Here is a 15,976-nt window from a genome sequence, read left to right as displayed (position 1 = left end):
ATAACATCGTTCAAAGTCATTAAGCAGTTCTACTTCAGCCGATTCCTTATTTACATATTTCATGAACTTTCCTAATTAGGTATATAAATCTGAATGGACTTTACCAAAATTGATGAAACTTGCTATGTACATTAAAGATACTATGATATAACATTGTTGAAAGTCATTAAGCAGTTTTACTTCAGCCAAATACTTATTTGCATATTTAATAAACTTCCTAATTAGGTATATAAATCTGAATGGACTTAACCAAAATTGATGAAACTTGCGAATTACATCGAAGATACTGTAATATAACATGTTGAAAGTCATAAAGCAGTTTTACTTCAGCCAATTCCTTATTTCCATATTTAATGAACTTCACTACTTAGGGATATATATCTGAATCGATTCGACCGAAGTTGATGAATCTTGGAACATATACTGGAGATACTATGAAACAACATTACTAAAAGTCATGAAACTTTTTTACTTCAGCCAATTCCTTATTTGCATATATAATGAACTTTCCTAATTAGGGATATTTATCTGTATTGACTAGACCGAATTTGACAAAACTTGGTATGTATATTAAAGATACTATGATACAGCACTTTAGCCGATTCGTATATGCAAATTAATGATTTTTCCTAATAAAGGATATCTATCTGTCTTGACTAGACCAAAGTTGACGAACTGCTTTGTACATTAAAGATACTATGATACGATATGATAATATTGAAAGTCATTTAACATTTTTACTTCAGCCTATTCATAATTTGCATATTTAATGAGAACATTTCAGTAAATTCCTAATTTGCATATTTTAATGAACTTTCCTGATTGGGGATATATACTTGGATTTAAAATTAATCTGTAGTGAATATTATTCATTATGTTGATCATAACATTTTAAATGAAGTTGCAACGTGTGGCAAAGTTCAAATTTACACATAACTGCAACATATAATTAAACACGTGAGCATTTTCAGTTCATGTCTGGTTAGTTCTGCTGTCACAAAAGCAAACTTTATCAGATAGGTAAATTGCCTGTCACTGTATCTGTCTGTATATTCATTCACTATTTGTCAACAATTGACTTCTATTTAAGAACTGCTTTGAAAGTTGTTGTGCATTTTCTTGGAGTGACCTTGGCATGAAATGTTCTAATATGGTTAAATGTGCATACTTTACATTTGGTCCATTTTTTTTGTTTTTGTGATTGCGTTGCAATGCAGCATTGATGATGAAATTTGCTTTTTTTGTATTTTTGGAGAAAGTTCACAGTTTCTGGCCATTAGGTTGTCTCGTAGAAAATGCTTGCCTGACATAATAATTAATATAATAACACTAATAATAATAGGTTCAATTTCTGTGAAAATTTCATCTTATGGGTATTTGGGTCGAAAAGACCAAATATGATATCGAATTCACTGCCCCATGTTTCCATGGTAACCATTTTAGGGGTTGAAAATTTCAGTTTTTCTAATATCCCATGAAACATTACTTTGATTGATATGAAAATTATCTATTGGGGGAGTTCGGGTCAGAGAACACAAAAACCAGACTTATTTTAATGTTTCGAGTTGCCATGATGGTAACTATTTCCAGAACAATGTCATATTATGGCAAATTTCTGTGCCCCAGTTTGGTTTGACTGCATTTATCTAGCTCGTCCCAAAGTGACGGACGCATCTTTCAACCTTTCAGCTTGGTGAAAAACGCATTTATTGATTCGCCAAAGGCCTGTGGATTCGCTTATTTTTGCACAAGTGCTACATGGACATAGGAAAAACTTCGACTCACCCTAGCCCTCTCGATTGTTGAATACAACCACGGTCCATGATGAGAGTTCTCGAATCAAAAACTGTAGCCATGCTCGAATACAAATATCTTCTCATTAAATTACGCCATTCTTGATATACAAGAGTTAGCATTCCAAAGTCTGTCACCCTTGTTTTTTCAAAGTTTTGAGAAGGGCGGTATTTCCATCTGAATGATTGAACGACGTAAAACGCAAAATTCCATCGCATATGTTCCGGCAATATGTGCACTGTACAGTAGAAATACTGTATACGCTGCAGCCAGTACAGGTACGTATATACCCCACAAAATGGCCACAGACGGCGTGAACTTTCTGAAAGGATTTCCTAAACGTCCTCATTGGTACCTTAGAGACTTACATGTGATGTCCTGGAAAGTATTCTCTGCAGTAATTCCAGTTTCTGTTAACATGCACAAATTTTATAGCTGAACGACATGATCGCGCGAGACATTTCGACGGTACTATACACATTCTCGCGCTCCCAGGCTCAATTGCGCATGCTCATACTGGCAGACTACGTCACCTGTGTTTTGCTTCCGGCGCGGCCGACTTGGCAACTTAGGTTGAGCAAACAAATAACGAACAGCCGAACGCACTCTCAGTGATGGCGGCCATCGTATTGTGTGCATACCGAGACGATCGCTCGCCGTGCGCGTGTTGTTCCTCGAATTCTGACCATAATCATTTAAAAAATGCATTCAAATGTGATAGTGAAAGCTGTTCTCAATTAATAAGGTGGCATACTCAGCATAGCTGGATGTTTATCGCTAGTTTACCTTTGACCTCGCGACATTTGCAGGAGAAGTTTCTTAGCACGGACAACTTGATAACATAAAGCATGGCGGTCTGTAAGTATTTTCATTAATGTGTTGTGTAATTTACGAGGTTCAGATTTTAAGTAAATCAATTTTAACAAGATTGAAACCGATTTAACCGTGTCCGCAGTGATTTAATCTGTACATTTCATGGCGTGATTTGTCATGGGTTATTTTTATGCCTGTGGGTTTTTATTTACGTCCATATGTGCGTTGCAGTTGAGCATAGTTTTTCGGACCATCACGCATGTCTCCCTGGTAACGGGTTTGTTTACACACTGGCATATTTTCTGGAGCCTTTTTCAATCGTCTGTTGGCTAGACTGTGAAAATGTCATTCGAATTTCATGCTCGTGTGCTAAAAAACCGGTGTCGTATTTGTGCACGGAAATAAATGGCACAAGTTATCCATGCTCCAATTTTATCGTGGAATTAAAGAATTGTTTCAGAGTACAGTTTTAGTGAAGACATTCTGATGTTCACCCGTCTAATTTTTGTTGTCTCTGTAAGAGAGTCATTGCTTCATGGCAGCAGGCAGAAAGCAATAACAAAACCTATCGGCCAGGGACACACATAGTGAAATGGTCCAGACACTGTAGAGTACGGAGATGTGCGGTGTGTGATGCATTGTGTAAGGCAGGAAAGAAAAAGAAAGACAGTAAAAACAGGGGCAGACCAAGTCAATACCAAGGCAGTGACATTTCTGGTATCACTGGCAAGGAGACAGGAAAGACGGGGAAACTAGAGAGTGAAACTCATGGCAGCACAAGTCTAACAGCAGCTGTGAAACAGAGGGCAGGAAAAAAGATGAGAAGATTCATTCCCTTGCAGAGACAGAGGTTCAATGATCTTATTGAAGAAATGGAGTGTCCCATTTGCAAAGACATAATAGATGGACCAATACAACTTTTGTGTGATGGACCACATGTGTTTTGTGCTGAATGTTTGTGTCAGTGGTTGCAAGTTTCTTCATACTGTCCTGTGTGCCGTCTCTCTATTATGTGTGAATCTATTGTAAGTCCCCCATTGCCTTTGAAACATGCTATCAAATGCCACAGTCACATGTGATTATGGGAATGTTGGTTGTAAGTCAGTTGTGCCACTGCAAGATCTGCAACACAACACGGAACGGTGTGTTTACCAGTCCATTGCTGGAGACCACTGCTTCTCGTCAGTGAGCCCATTTCCCATCAGAAGCCACCATACTCCAGTCCCCATTCCTACACAATCAATACCGAGACATCAAATGATGAAACATCAAGGAGGCAGAACAATATATGTGCAGTGAAGGCCGCAGAAATTGTGTTGCAGAATGTATCAGCGGTGCATATGCTGCCACAGTATGAAGAAATGGCAACAACACTTGTAAAGAAAAAAAATAGAAGCAAACAGAAGTGATGATAGTTTGATAAAGGTTAAAACCAAGGGCCAGGTGAGTTTTTTTACCAGCATTACTCTTGATGATCTATACCCACATATCAATATACAGTTAGATTTTGGAGTAAATTCTTCTGATAAAGCTATCATGGAATATGATAATTTGTAAATTTGTATTTGTAATAACATTTATTTGGTTTGTAGTACATGTGTGACCTGGTAGTGGTTCAACAAATTAATTTCATCAAGTAATGAGCTAGTCCAATTTCATGAATTATCACCCACATATACTTTTGAAAGATAAATTTGGTTTTTCAATTTTTGGTGTGATTTTTTTCAGCCAGTGTTTAACATATACACCAAAGCCATGAAAAAAAAACTCAGAAGCTAGCACTAGGACAAGACGTCAGAGGGTGTTGCAGTTAAGTCAGAGGAGAGACATTGTCAGTGGTGGTGATGCGATGCTGCAGCTGAGTGAGAGGAGGTGAGACACCAACAAAAGGACAAGAGGAAAATCCTCCAGATCTTGGGACTCACTCCTGACATACCTCCAGGTGCTGGCCTTCATTTGGAAGTTGCTATGGGAACAACATGGGCTGCCAAGAGGAAATTACGGCGTTACTTCAAGGCATGGCATGTGAATATTGGAAGTGAGGTATGTTATGCAGGTCATTTTCCCCCACACTCATCAAGGTCACTGTCCTTCTTGACCTCACAACCATGAATTTAATAAGTCATGTTTGGAATTTTCTGGAAATTTAATTAGTTGTGTAAGAGAGAGAATTTTAGAACAGTAATTAGCATGTCAATAAAAGTTCTAGATTGTTCTTATATGCTCTTATATAAGCACATGAGTATTAATATTGGGACAGCAGGCTTGCAGTCAGACTTTTGGGATTGTGTGCAAACTCTATTATGATCATGTAGAGAAAGACTGTGGATAAGTAATCTTGTTATCACATATTACTGAATATAACTGTTACTTTTGTTTTTGCATCTTGTTCATATTTGTCTTCAGGTCTAGCAAACTTACCCGGCATGGTACAATACCTACCAGTGAAATTTGGATAAAGTTAGGTGGGGACAAGGGTCAGGGAACCCTGAGAATGGTTTACCAAGTTGCTAACATCAGCAATCCAAATGTAGCAGATAATACAGTGATTTGGAGTACATTTGCAGCACCTGATTCCTATTACAATTTAGAAATAGCTTTAGCTGTTAACAGAGGTCAGGTAGACAAACTGGATGGCACAAAGTGGAAGTAAGTCTAAACATGCATACTGTGTTTTACTAAACAATGAACAGATTGTACCATATATCTATTTTGGTACAATATTTGGAACTTAAGATACATACATATTGGTTATCCAAGTTTAATACATGCATTATACTGCTGATCCAAAATCTGAAAAAACAATGTGCAAATCTGACCAAACTTATGCAGCATAAATATGATACCTACATTAAATAGTACAAAAGGCAAAGTTGTTTTCTTGCATGTACAAAATGCATTGATGTGTAGAAACATGGGCATTAATTTAGAATGGTGTGGACAATTGTCTTACATTCCACTTTGATTTATTTCAGGGACAAGACACTATTAGCACGGATGATGGGAGATTATGAGTATCTGGCCAAGAGTTATGGATTGTCTGGACCAAATGGTATGAAATGTATACTTGCATGCTATGATTTATACGTAAGAAAAGTTGAGGCACTGACAGGACAGGCAGTTTATTGTGTACACTTCAGTTTTACCTATGATTTACATGTGTACATCCTTGACCTATCAGTTTGCAATATGTGCGACTGTTAATAATCAGCATGCATTGTGTATGATATGCTGTAGAACACAATTATGATAATTTGTTGTAGTTTTTCGTTGACTTAAGACATTCACAGCTAACATTGATTAGTCAGATAAATTTAAGGAAGGGGTATACAGTGGGTCAGATCTTGATAAATATTTGCAAGCTATTGACAAATGATTGTTTTCCTCTGTAGAAATTCTTGTGTTTATTTCTCAATTTAATTCTTACACATAGTATTAATATGTATACTGGCAATGCAAAATGTAGTAACCATGAATTTCTTTGAAAAAATATTTAAATTGATAAGTTTGCATATTACAGGTACATCCTCTCCAAGAGTTCACACATGCACATCAAATTGACTTCATGAACACCAGTCATGTCTATACCTACTAAGGTTTTTAAGTAATTATGTCTGTTTTGTTCCTTGTCTTCCTCACATTGAAATATTTTAGGGAAATATTTTTGCGTATGCTGTGTGATCAGCAAGGAACAAGCACAGTTGCTGAAGGAGGAACAACTATTGTCATCAATGAAGATGAGAAACCTTGATGATATCAGAAAATGTCACAGTGAATTTCTTTCAACTGGTGGAAACCTAAGGCATGCCATGCAGCACTACAATAGTGTCAGAAAGACACTTTTCAATGTACCACTGCACAGAGTATGTACTAATCAATTCAATCCACTATGTTGTTTGCTTCCATTGACCAACTAAACATATAGCTCTGTTCTGTTTCAATCAGTTCACTTTACCTTTCTCTGACAGTTCAACAGACCACACTGTGACCTATCTACATGTATGCATGCCACTATGTCCATAATGGTGTGCACAAATAGAAGTTTATTAGTGAAGCTATATGCGAAAACAAGTTGACAATTAAGCCAGCACATATGTCAGCATTTGTGACCAATCTAGTTGTCTAGTTGTTGTATATTTGTATGTAGTGTTTTCTTCATAAATAGGTAGGTATGAAAGTTACAAGATATTGTCATACGTTAAAAGTAAAAGATACATGTGCTAACCCTTATATTTTATCACAGGTTGCAGTCCCAGGGTTGCACATCAGTCCTGGCTTGTTTTAAAAGTTTTTCACCATGATGGAAGCTAGCTGTGCAGTACTGGATATCAAGATCATCACGACTCTGGAGAGAGATGATGACATTGATGAACCCGTGCTGATGGCTGCTGGATTTGACACATATGTGGCCATGTTGAAACAAGTCGAGACATTACAGTGTGAAGCGAAAGAACTCCAAGAAGAAGCTAAGACCTTGGCTGATAGTGTTGAAAAGGCTCTTCTTGCTGATGATGACTGTGACAATGATGATGATGATGACCACAACAGTGAAGATGATGGCAGACTGCCACTAATGACCTTGGGCAAAGTTAAAAAAGCCCAGGAGAAAGTGCAGGAACTCGTGAAGAAGCTGACAGGAAGGTTAGTATTTATTAATAGAAGATCATACTACATTAACAAAATAAAAATACATGATTTTGTGATAATTTTGAAATCTTGTGAGACGCAATTAATTTCAGTGGCAGTGAGTTGCTAGCCAAGTCAAACTTTTATCAAACTGGAATAGTTGCCATGTTAAATAAACATGTAATGTTGTTTAGCCTGTATCATGTGAGAACACCCACAGATAACCTGTCTAGCAACCTGAGATCTCAGAGGGTCTCCTTTATCTTTGAAAATGGCATATTGATACCAGAAGTAAGATCATTTTTGTGATGATAAGCAATAACATTGTCAATCTCAAGTGCAAAGTCATGTATATGCTGCATTTTCAGAATTTTGGCTTGTGCACATTTGTAGTGCAGTCATTTCCAGACAACACAGTGTTTATCTTTGTTTTCTTAGATATCTGAAGCTACAGATGTAAAAGCGAAACTGCCAAAACAATGTGGTTTTGTAGTCTGCGGTATTGACCAGCTCTGCAGTCATTTGGTGTTGGACGTCATTCTTACCACGGGCAGGCATTCATCGGAAATCATCTGAACAAGTGCTGTAAAGTATGTGTTTTACAACTGTAAACTGTTTTGTTGCTAAAGTCATTAAAAGGTTCAGTATTCTGCTTGTCAGGATTTTCAAGCTTTCAGTGTCAGATTTATTGTGTGTTATATACATACTACAGAAGATGTATTTCGTCTACATTACTTTGACGTACTTTCAGTGAAACAACTCTGTTTGCTTCTTTGAAAGAAAGTTATCATATCCTTTTTTTATTTTTTGTGTTTCAGGAAGAAAACATTCAAACGTTGTGCAAGAGCGTCATCAGGACCACAGCAAGAATATGCCCATAGCTGAATGAACAGGCTGCACACATTTGTGGTCTGTATAAGCCAATATTTTCAAAATTTGCAGCCTGCCATAATCTTTAGAGTACAAGCAATAGAATGTCAGATGAATATATTACCATTCTCAGTTCAAACATATCACATTTAATGGCATATTACAGAGAACACTTTCCTAATGAAAGTGTACCCCCCAAAATGCATATGTTAGAAGATCATGTCATCCCTCAGATTGAAAACACAGGGTTTGGCTTTGGTTTCCTCACAGAACGGTGTAGAGAGTATCCATCATGAGATTAGGAAGGGAATGGACCGGTATAGTAAAGTACCTGGCCATAATGGTTTAAAGAAATTAGAACTTATGGTAAGGGAGCATCATGTGATGACCAATTCAAGTCATGTGAAAGTGCCAAAAACACAAAGGGGTTCATACAGAACCAAATAAGCAACGTGAAATAATGATGGCCATAGTGATAAAAGTAAAAATAAATCATGATAAAATAAACATGTAAAGAACAAATTAATTAAGTCAATAACAAACCAATATGTAAATAAAAACATTGAAATCTGGTTCTTTCTATGAATCATATTTTTACTAAATTGATGCTTGTATTTTTAGTCCCAAAATACCGTCCGGGGGACTTATAGGTTTGGTCATGTCCGAGCGTGTGTCAGTGTGTGCGTTTGTCCGTCCATGCATCCGTCTGTTCACGCAGATATCTCAGAGATACATGGAGCGATTTCATTCAAACTTGGTACAAGGATTACTTGATATGTCATACATATGCACGTCCAATATATATACATATGCATGATCCAATGTGGCCGCCATGCGGCCATTTTATTACAATTTTTAGCTACTATAGACTATAGTCTATAGAAGCTATTGGGATGGGTATCCGTCCGGCGTCCGTCGTCAGTCTGTATGTATGTATGTATGTATGTATGTATGTATGTATGTCCGTTTGTGAGGCGTCCGTCCACTCAAATATCTTGAGAACCGCAGTACTTACTGATTTGATATTTGTTGTGTAGATGAAAAATATGATTTTGAGAGACTATTTTTTTTAATTTTTTGATATTGTTGAAAATAGGCAAATTAATGCCAAAAAAGGTGTTTTTGGTAAAAAATCTTCTTCTTCATAACCGCTGGTCAGACAGCTTTGTTATTTGGTATACAGGTCCCTAGGGATAACCCAACTTAGATTTGTTCAAATTGTGATGAAATATGCAAATGTGTATTTTTAAGCAATTTTTTTGTCATTTTTGGTCAAAGTTTGAGTTACATTGTATGTAATTCTTGTACTGTATAAACCCTATCAATTCACCCAGAAAAAAATTAATTAATATAATTTTAAATAATTGAATTAATTAGGAAATCATCAAAGCCAAAATAATTTTAGTGTGGAATTATCAGGAAGTTAAACTTTTTTTGACAGTTCATAGTGAATTGAGGATCAAAACATGTAAAGGCAACTTTCCTGAATCCCAACTTTGATATATTCTGAACCACCATTTATGTTATCTAAAAGAAATTGCTCATAATAGTTGTCATGATAGGGTGGTCAAATAAATAGAGATAGAGAAAGTTCTAATTTCCATTTATGGTTGACTTGGTAAGGATAAAATAAGATTACTTTTGGAGGAAAAAAATAGAGTGGTCAATTAAAAGAGTGGTCAAAGTGATAGGGTTTTTATGGTAAAGCTGGGCTGTAAGATTCCTCATGTGCTATTTATAGCAATTATGCCATCTGTGTAAACAGTGCAATGAAAGTGTAACATGATTCCTTATAATGCTTTTGATGACCTTGAACTTCTTAAGTTTCAAACATTTGTCTCTTCTGTGTGCTTTCTCTGAGTACGTACAGTCTCAACTTATTCAACAGAACTTACTTACAATGTTAATTTGAAAGTTAAAATGTGCTTGGTTAATAGGATGAAATTACTGATATTAAAAGATAACCAGCTCAAGATTCTTTATAACCTGACAGATATCAGGGGTTAAAATTTCCGGGCAAAGTCTGCTAGACCAGGACTATTGAAAAATATAATCTACTAGTCCTGCATAAAAATTCACTAGTCCTGCATAGGTTTCAGTTCGCATATGATTCTTGTACACACACATAATTTTATTCGTATTTGTAGGTCAATGATTTTACTGCTTACACGTACATGTACTTTCTTAATGTAAGGGAGTTTATTTATTAGAAAACCACACGGGTGGTCAAGAATGGCTACATTTACGTACCATCAGCCTACAAGTGAATGTCTTCTTTGCTGACAGATGGTTGAAGAAAACATCATCAATATCAGCATCATCATCATTTGGCTTTACTTTCAATTTATGTCCTTGAATATGTCTACTATGCAAACTACTGTCAAGCCAATGGGCAATACTTCTGTCAGGATCAAAGTCTTTCAGTTCAGGGCCTTCTGTCATTATCATTAATTGGTGACGCAAAGATTCCTGAGTCATGACAGATCGAAGTTGTGTTTTGATGACATTTTGTTTAGAGAAAGCTCTCTCACAGCTGGCTGTGCTAGGGGATACAGCCATAACAAATTCAATGAGTTTTATCATTGCATTTAGAGAAGTTGGTTTTGTTTGTAGCAACATACTGTAAACATCAACTGGTTTTGCAGTGCGCCACACTTTACAATACACTTTCAGAGCTGGCCATTGGCTCACAATTTCATTTCTCTCATCTTCTGAGAAATGTGGATACAGGTAAGTCTCAAGTAGTTCAATCAGTTCAGAAACGCCATAAGCAGCCAATTGCTGATGATCTACAGGCCACTTCTGGAAGTTGAAGATCATCAGGAGTGAAAGGGGTTTCTCCTGTAACACACTGAATCTTGATTTCAGGTAAGTAATTGTGCTGTCGACAATGCAATCAGTAAAATTTGTTGCCAAGTCATCAGCATTCCTTCCTGGGCTACTGTGCAGTTTGACCTCTGCAAACATCTTCTTCTGTATGTCAAATTTGTCAAGGAACTCACGAGTATTCTTTCCTGGATACAACTTTAAAGCATTTAGGGCCAGCAATGTCTGTTCCAGTGCATCTGGAATTTCCATAATGAGTAATTTCTCCTCCTGAAATGCCCTGGATAATTGTGCTAGCAAAGGTAGGTAATCCAGCATGAAGTGGAGAAGTCTGACAAATTTGATGGCAGTGATAGCTTTGTGATATCCTTTAGCTTTGCTTCCAGCATCAGCAGTTGCCTTGGCATCAGTAGCTGTGTTTTCAAGGTGAGTTACTATAGCTTGATAGTTATGCTTAACAGCCTTCACAGCTCTTTCTTTGCTGGACAGCCATCGTACCTGCCTTACTCCACTTAGATGACACAGGTTTTGCTCTAGCATGTCAGATATTGCCTGCAATTCTCTTCTCCTCTTTGGAGAATAGTGGTAGAATGAAAATATTCCCTTGAAAGTCTCCTCAAAACTGCTGAGGCCGCTCAGTGTTACTTTGTTAGCATCCAGTGCTGCAAGCTCCAACTTGTGTGCAATACACTGCAGAGATATTAGTGTTGGAAGATGTCCTTCATTCGTTTCACCACTCCATTTTTTTCACCAAAATTGACTGATGCTCCATCGAAATTGGCCATTATCAAACTTGGTTTGACTTCATCATTATCTGGTCGTAACATATCAAGGCTTAATCAACCTGTGAAAGTCCTGCTTCTATGGCATTCATAATACCTTGAGCATTGGCAGTTTCAAGCGACACAATGTCTATTTCTCTGCATACGGGCATACCGTCAACAGGACTGACGTATCTCAGAAATACAACTTCCTGCTCGATAACCGCTACATCAGTCGAACCATCACCCAATATACTGACAAAATTAACATTCATTATCTCTGAGCGTATACCACTTTTGAGACTTTCGTAGATAGATGCCAAAAACACCTTAAGGCTCGGTATGTTCTGATAGTTTTCGCCAAGTTGCAAACCATTTACTTGTTGAAGTTGACACATAAGCATGAAGTCCGAGAACGGTTTGCCACTCTTTGCCACGGCATAGGCAGTACGGAAAAGTTTTCTCATTCTGTCTCTTTGTCCATCATTCAGTTTCATAACTGCCTTCCCTAAAGGAGTAGCTGATACATTTGGTTGAAATTTTGATTGATATGACTTATCTGTCATGTTCCTTAACCCAACATCTCGGAAATACCGGCGAGTGCAAGTAGCATGTTCGACAGTTTTCTCATGTGACTTCAGAGGGTCCACTTTAAGTTCGCTGTCCCTTTAAAAAGGGCACTACTTTTATCGGCAATACTGGGGAATTTCCGACAGTAGGAGCAGAACATTTTTCTCCGTCATAGCTGACCCAAGGCCATTGTTGGGTCCAGGTAGGCACAAAACGTCGTTTACGCTTGAACTTGTCATACTTTTGATCCTTTGACAAAGTATCACCAGCTGGTAAAGTTGCAGAAGTTTCGGTATGACTGTCTGCTTCGATGGCCTCGACACCAGCACTACCACTGTGAATGTCAACACTCACAACAGACGAACTTGATGTGGGTGAAATCACTTGAGCTTCTCCTGTATTTATAGTAGGAGGTTGGCTAAATGTCACTTCAAGACCATCAGGTTGCTCAACATGCTCTACACAGGCCCGCTTTGTAGGTGGATGGGCTGAGTTTGATCCCCAAATTGAATCAAGAGTTCGTTGCATAATCAATCCAACAACACGTGTGTGATCCTGAACACGAGGTGACTCATATACTTGATTTACTTTCAATTGTCTAGGAATGACCTAATTAGGGGCACCCCCCTATTAGTGGTTATCGGTATGCATGAGATCTCGTGTAATGAGAGATCTCGCTAATGAGAGATCTGCTAATCAGTACACGTCACTGTGCAGGAAGATGATGTAAACATTTCGTGGCTATGTTGTATAGTGCTACGCATATACGCGTACAGAGCAAGCGGGAGTCTCATTAATGGCTGAGTTAATGACAAATTTTGTATCGGATTGCAGTTTACGACCGAAATAGAGTGCAGGGAAAGGTAGTAACAAAGTATTCTTGCACTGGACCGCGGTCTAGTGAAAAATTTTAGTTACTAGACCGATGTGGATTTTCGCTAGACCATGACCTCGGACCAGCGGAAATTTTAACCCCTGGATATGCTGTTTTTTATGACGTAAATCTTGATTTAAGCAAGTCTTGTTTACTTTAATTAGAATGTAATTAACTCTCGTTTATTTGCTATTATAGACTAATATGGTCTGATGAAATATGCAAATCTGTATTTTTACGGAATTTTTTTCCATTTTTGGTCAGGCCATCCTGAAATGAGCTATCAAAGAAAGATATCCACCTTCTTCATCAATACATGTGTCACAAAAGGTTGTTCTCTACATAACACAGCAGAGCTCTGTCAACTGTTGAGTCGCTTGTTTTTTCAAAACCGCTGGTCAGACAGCTTTAATATTTGGTTTACATGTCCCTAGGATGACCTTAGCGAGATAATTTCATACAGTCAGGAAATACTTAATTTTGTATCCATGTCTATAGTAGCTTCAGGGACTTTGGCCCTATGTTTTTATGTACAGAGCCATAACTCCGACATGTTTCAACCGATTTATTGAAAGTTAGTACAAGGACATTGACCTTCATCATACATATGCACATCAATTCGTTTCACAACATTATCCAATATGGCTGCCATGCAGCAATCTTATTACAATTTTGTCATGTACGGAGCCATAACTCAGGCATATCTCAACCAATTTTATTCAAAGTTGGTACAAGGACATTAACCTATGTTATACATATGCATGTCAATTTGTTTCATGATATGATCCAATATGGCCGCATGGCAGCCATTTTGTTACAATTTTTTCATGTCCTTAGCCATAACTCAGGCCCGTCTAAATGGATTTTATTCAAACTTTGTACAAGGACTTTGACAGGTCTATGTCATACATATGAACATAATATGGCTACCATGCCACCATTTTGTTACAATTCTTTCATGTACGGAGCAATTACTCAATCATATCTCAACCGATTTTATTCAAAGTTGTTACAAGGACATTGACTCATGTTATACATATGTATGTCGATTTGTTTCACGATATGATCCAATATGACCACATGGCGGCCATTTTGTTATGTTTTTTTTTCATGTCGAAAGCCATAACTCTGGCAAGTCTCAACCGATTTTATTCAAAGTTGGTACATGGACATTGACTTATGTCATACATATGCATATAGATTTTTTAGACAGTAAGATTAAATATGGCTGCATGGCTGCCATTTTGTTACGATCTTTTCATGTACAGAGCCATAACTCAGACATCTTTCCACCAGTATCATTCAAAGTTGGTATAAGGACATTGACCTATGTCATACATATGCACATTGATTTGTTGAACGGCGTGTAGCAGTATCATGTCAATTACCTAAGTTTCATAATTAGACTGATATGTCGAGAAATACTGCATCAGATTTCATGAAACTTGGTACACATGTTAAGCTTACATTGCTTTAACAATGAAAAAGGCATTTATCAGTGTCATTTTAATTAATTTGTAATTGCTTATTTAATGAACTTTCCTAATTAGAGTTATATATCCACAAATACTGCGTCAAAATTTGATGAAACTCGGTACAGATGTTGATCTCATAGTTTGTAAATACTGCATCAAACTTTATGAAATATGGTACCGGTGATAATCTATTAGTGTTAGGATAGTATGCAAAAATGTTCGGCAACATCCTGTTGATTCATTACTAATTGACTCATTTAATGACATTTTGTAATTAGGATGGCGGCCTACATTGGTTTTATGTTTTCACCACCGTGGAACTCATTCTTGGCCATTTAGCGCCATCTGTATCACAGTATTTTTATCATAGACCTAATTAATGAAGAAGACTCTATCCTCTCTGAGGACTTTTAATTAAAGTACCAACGAACAAGTGGGGACTGTGCCATCAACGACTTGTTCAATTTAAAATTGATGCTTGAAAAGTCATCTTTGTGGTAAGTCCAGTATATGTAATGATGACTTACCATTTTAGGATGTTTTCACATGTTCAAATGAAACTTACTTCAGTTTTATCTTACATGAAATATCATTGGAAAAGTTACAATTTTTAGCATGAAAATAAGAATGAAATACTTCTAAATGCTTTCATTATGATTTAGTATATATACTAACAAGTACAGATGTAAATAACCTTGTTTTGCTTATCTATTTACAGAATACAACGACCCTGGAAGTTGCAGGTGTCCATTTGATTTCAAGTATTTCTCATTTTTTAATTTTGTCTGTATTTTCATATTGTATTTAAAATAAAGGTATTTGATCATTTCAATTTGTATTTTTTTCAGTTTCTGTGTACCTTTCCTTTTCGTTTCCTATATTTTTTGTTTAGCTCTTTATTTGTCCCTTTTTTAAAATGCAACTTTGTGGGATAAGTTACTTTTGATATTCAGAGAGTTTGTAAAAGATGTTTGCCCAAAACTTTGTTATCGGTACATGTAATTTATTTGAGTCTTGTCACTTCAAGAAATAAAAAAAAATGTTTCATTCTATATGCACGTGCCTGTTTTGATCATTTATGTTATGGTTTGAAGTAATTTTTAATAACATTACAGTTAATTTGCCATTTTGCTGTTAAAACAATCACCGTACAATACAAATAAGGCAATAATACATTGATTTCTGCCTATATGATGAAAAAGGTGCCTCTCTAATTTTTGCCGTTTGTGGCACTGTTCTGTGGCTTCTGATTGAATGTGTATCCATAAAGTTCGCACACAAGTTAAAAGTCTGGGCCTGCTGGGTATCGCTTTAAACTGCTTAGTGTCACTTTTCCGACAAGCATTTAATTACTCCTTGGCCTAATG

General features: G+C 36.8%; 2 protein-coding genes and 1 long non-coding RNA gene across 4 annotated transcripts; 2 read left to right on the top strand and 1 right to left on the bottom strand.

The window, feature by feature from the left end:
* Nucleotides 1-2,485: 2,485 nt before the first annotated feature.
* LOC139128969 (uncharacterized) lies at nucleotides 2,486-15,613 on the top strand. 2 transcript variants are annotated; one of them, XR_011551472.1, is made up of 3 exons: nucleotides 2,486-2,652; nucleotides 8,052-8,142; nucleotides 15,328-15,613. It is a non-coding gene; the product is annotated as an uncharacterized lncRNA (long non-coding RNA). The 2 variants fall into 2 exon arrangements; XR_011551471.1 differs by lacking the exon at nucleotides 2,486-2,652 and adding an exon at nucleotides 7,751-7,823.
* LOC139128977 (uncharacterized) lies at nucleotides 4,511-7,099 on the top strand. Its single transcript, XM_070694656.1, has 5 exons — nucleotides 4,511-4,650; nucleotides 5,014-5,256; nucleotides 5,583-5,659; nucleotides 6,262-6,470; nucleotides 6,851-7,099. The coding sequence occupies exons 2-5, from the start codon at nucleotides 5,102-5,104 to the stop codon at nucleotides 6,890-6,892; spliced, it is 483 nt and encodes a 160-aa protein (XP_070550757.1). The 5' UTR covers nucleotides 4,511-4,650; nucleotides 5,014-5,101; the 3' UTR covers nucleotides 6,893-7,099.
* On the bottom strand, nucleotides 10,107-11,763 carry LOC139128967 (zinc finger protein 862-like). Its single transcript, XM_070694648.1, has one exon. The coding sequence runs from the start codon at nucleotides 11,467-11,469 to the stop codon at nucleotides 10,330-10,332; it is 1,140 nt and encodes a 379-aa protein (XP_070550749.1). The 5' UTR covers nucleotides 11,470-11,763; the 3' UTR covers nucleotides 10,107-10,329.
* Nucleotides 15,614-15,976: the final 363 nt, after the last annotated feature.

This window comes from Ptychodera flava, unplaced genomic scaffold (assembly GCF_041260155.1).
Source record: "Ptychodera flava strain L36383 unplaced genomic scaffold, AS_Pfla_20210202 Scaffold_81__1_contigs__length_545109_pilon, whole genome shotgun sequence".
NCBI lineage: Eukaryota > Metazoa > Hemichordata > Enteropneusta > Ptychoderidae > Ptychodera > Ptychodera flava.
This window is presented reverse-complemented; position numbering and strand designations above follow the sequence as displayed.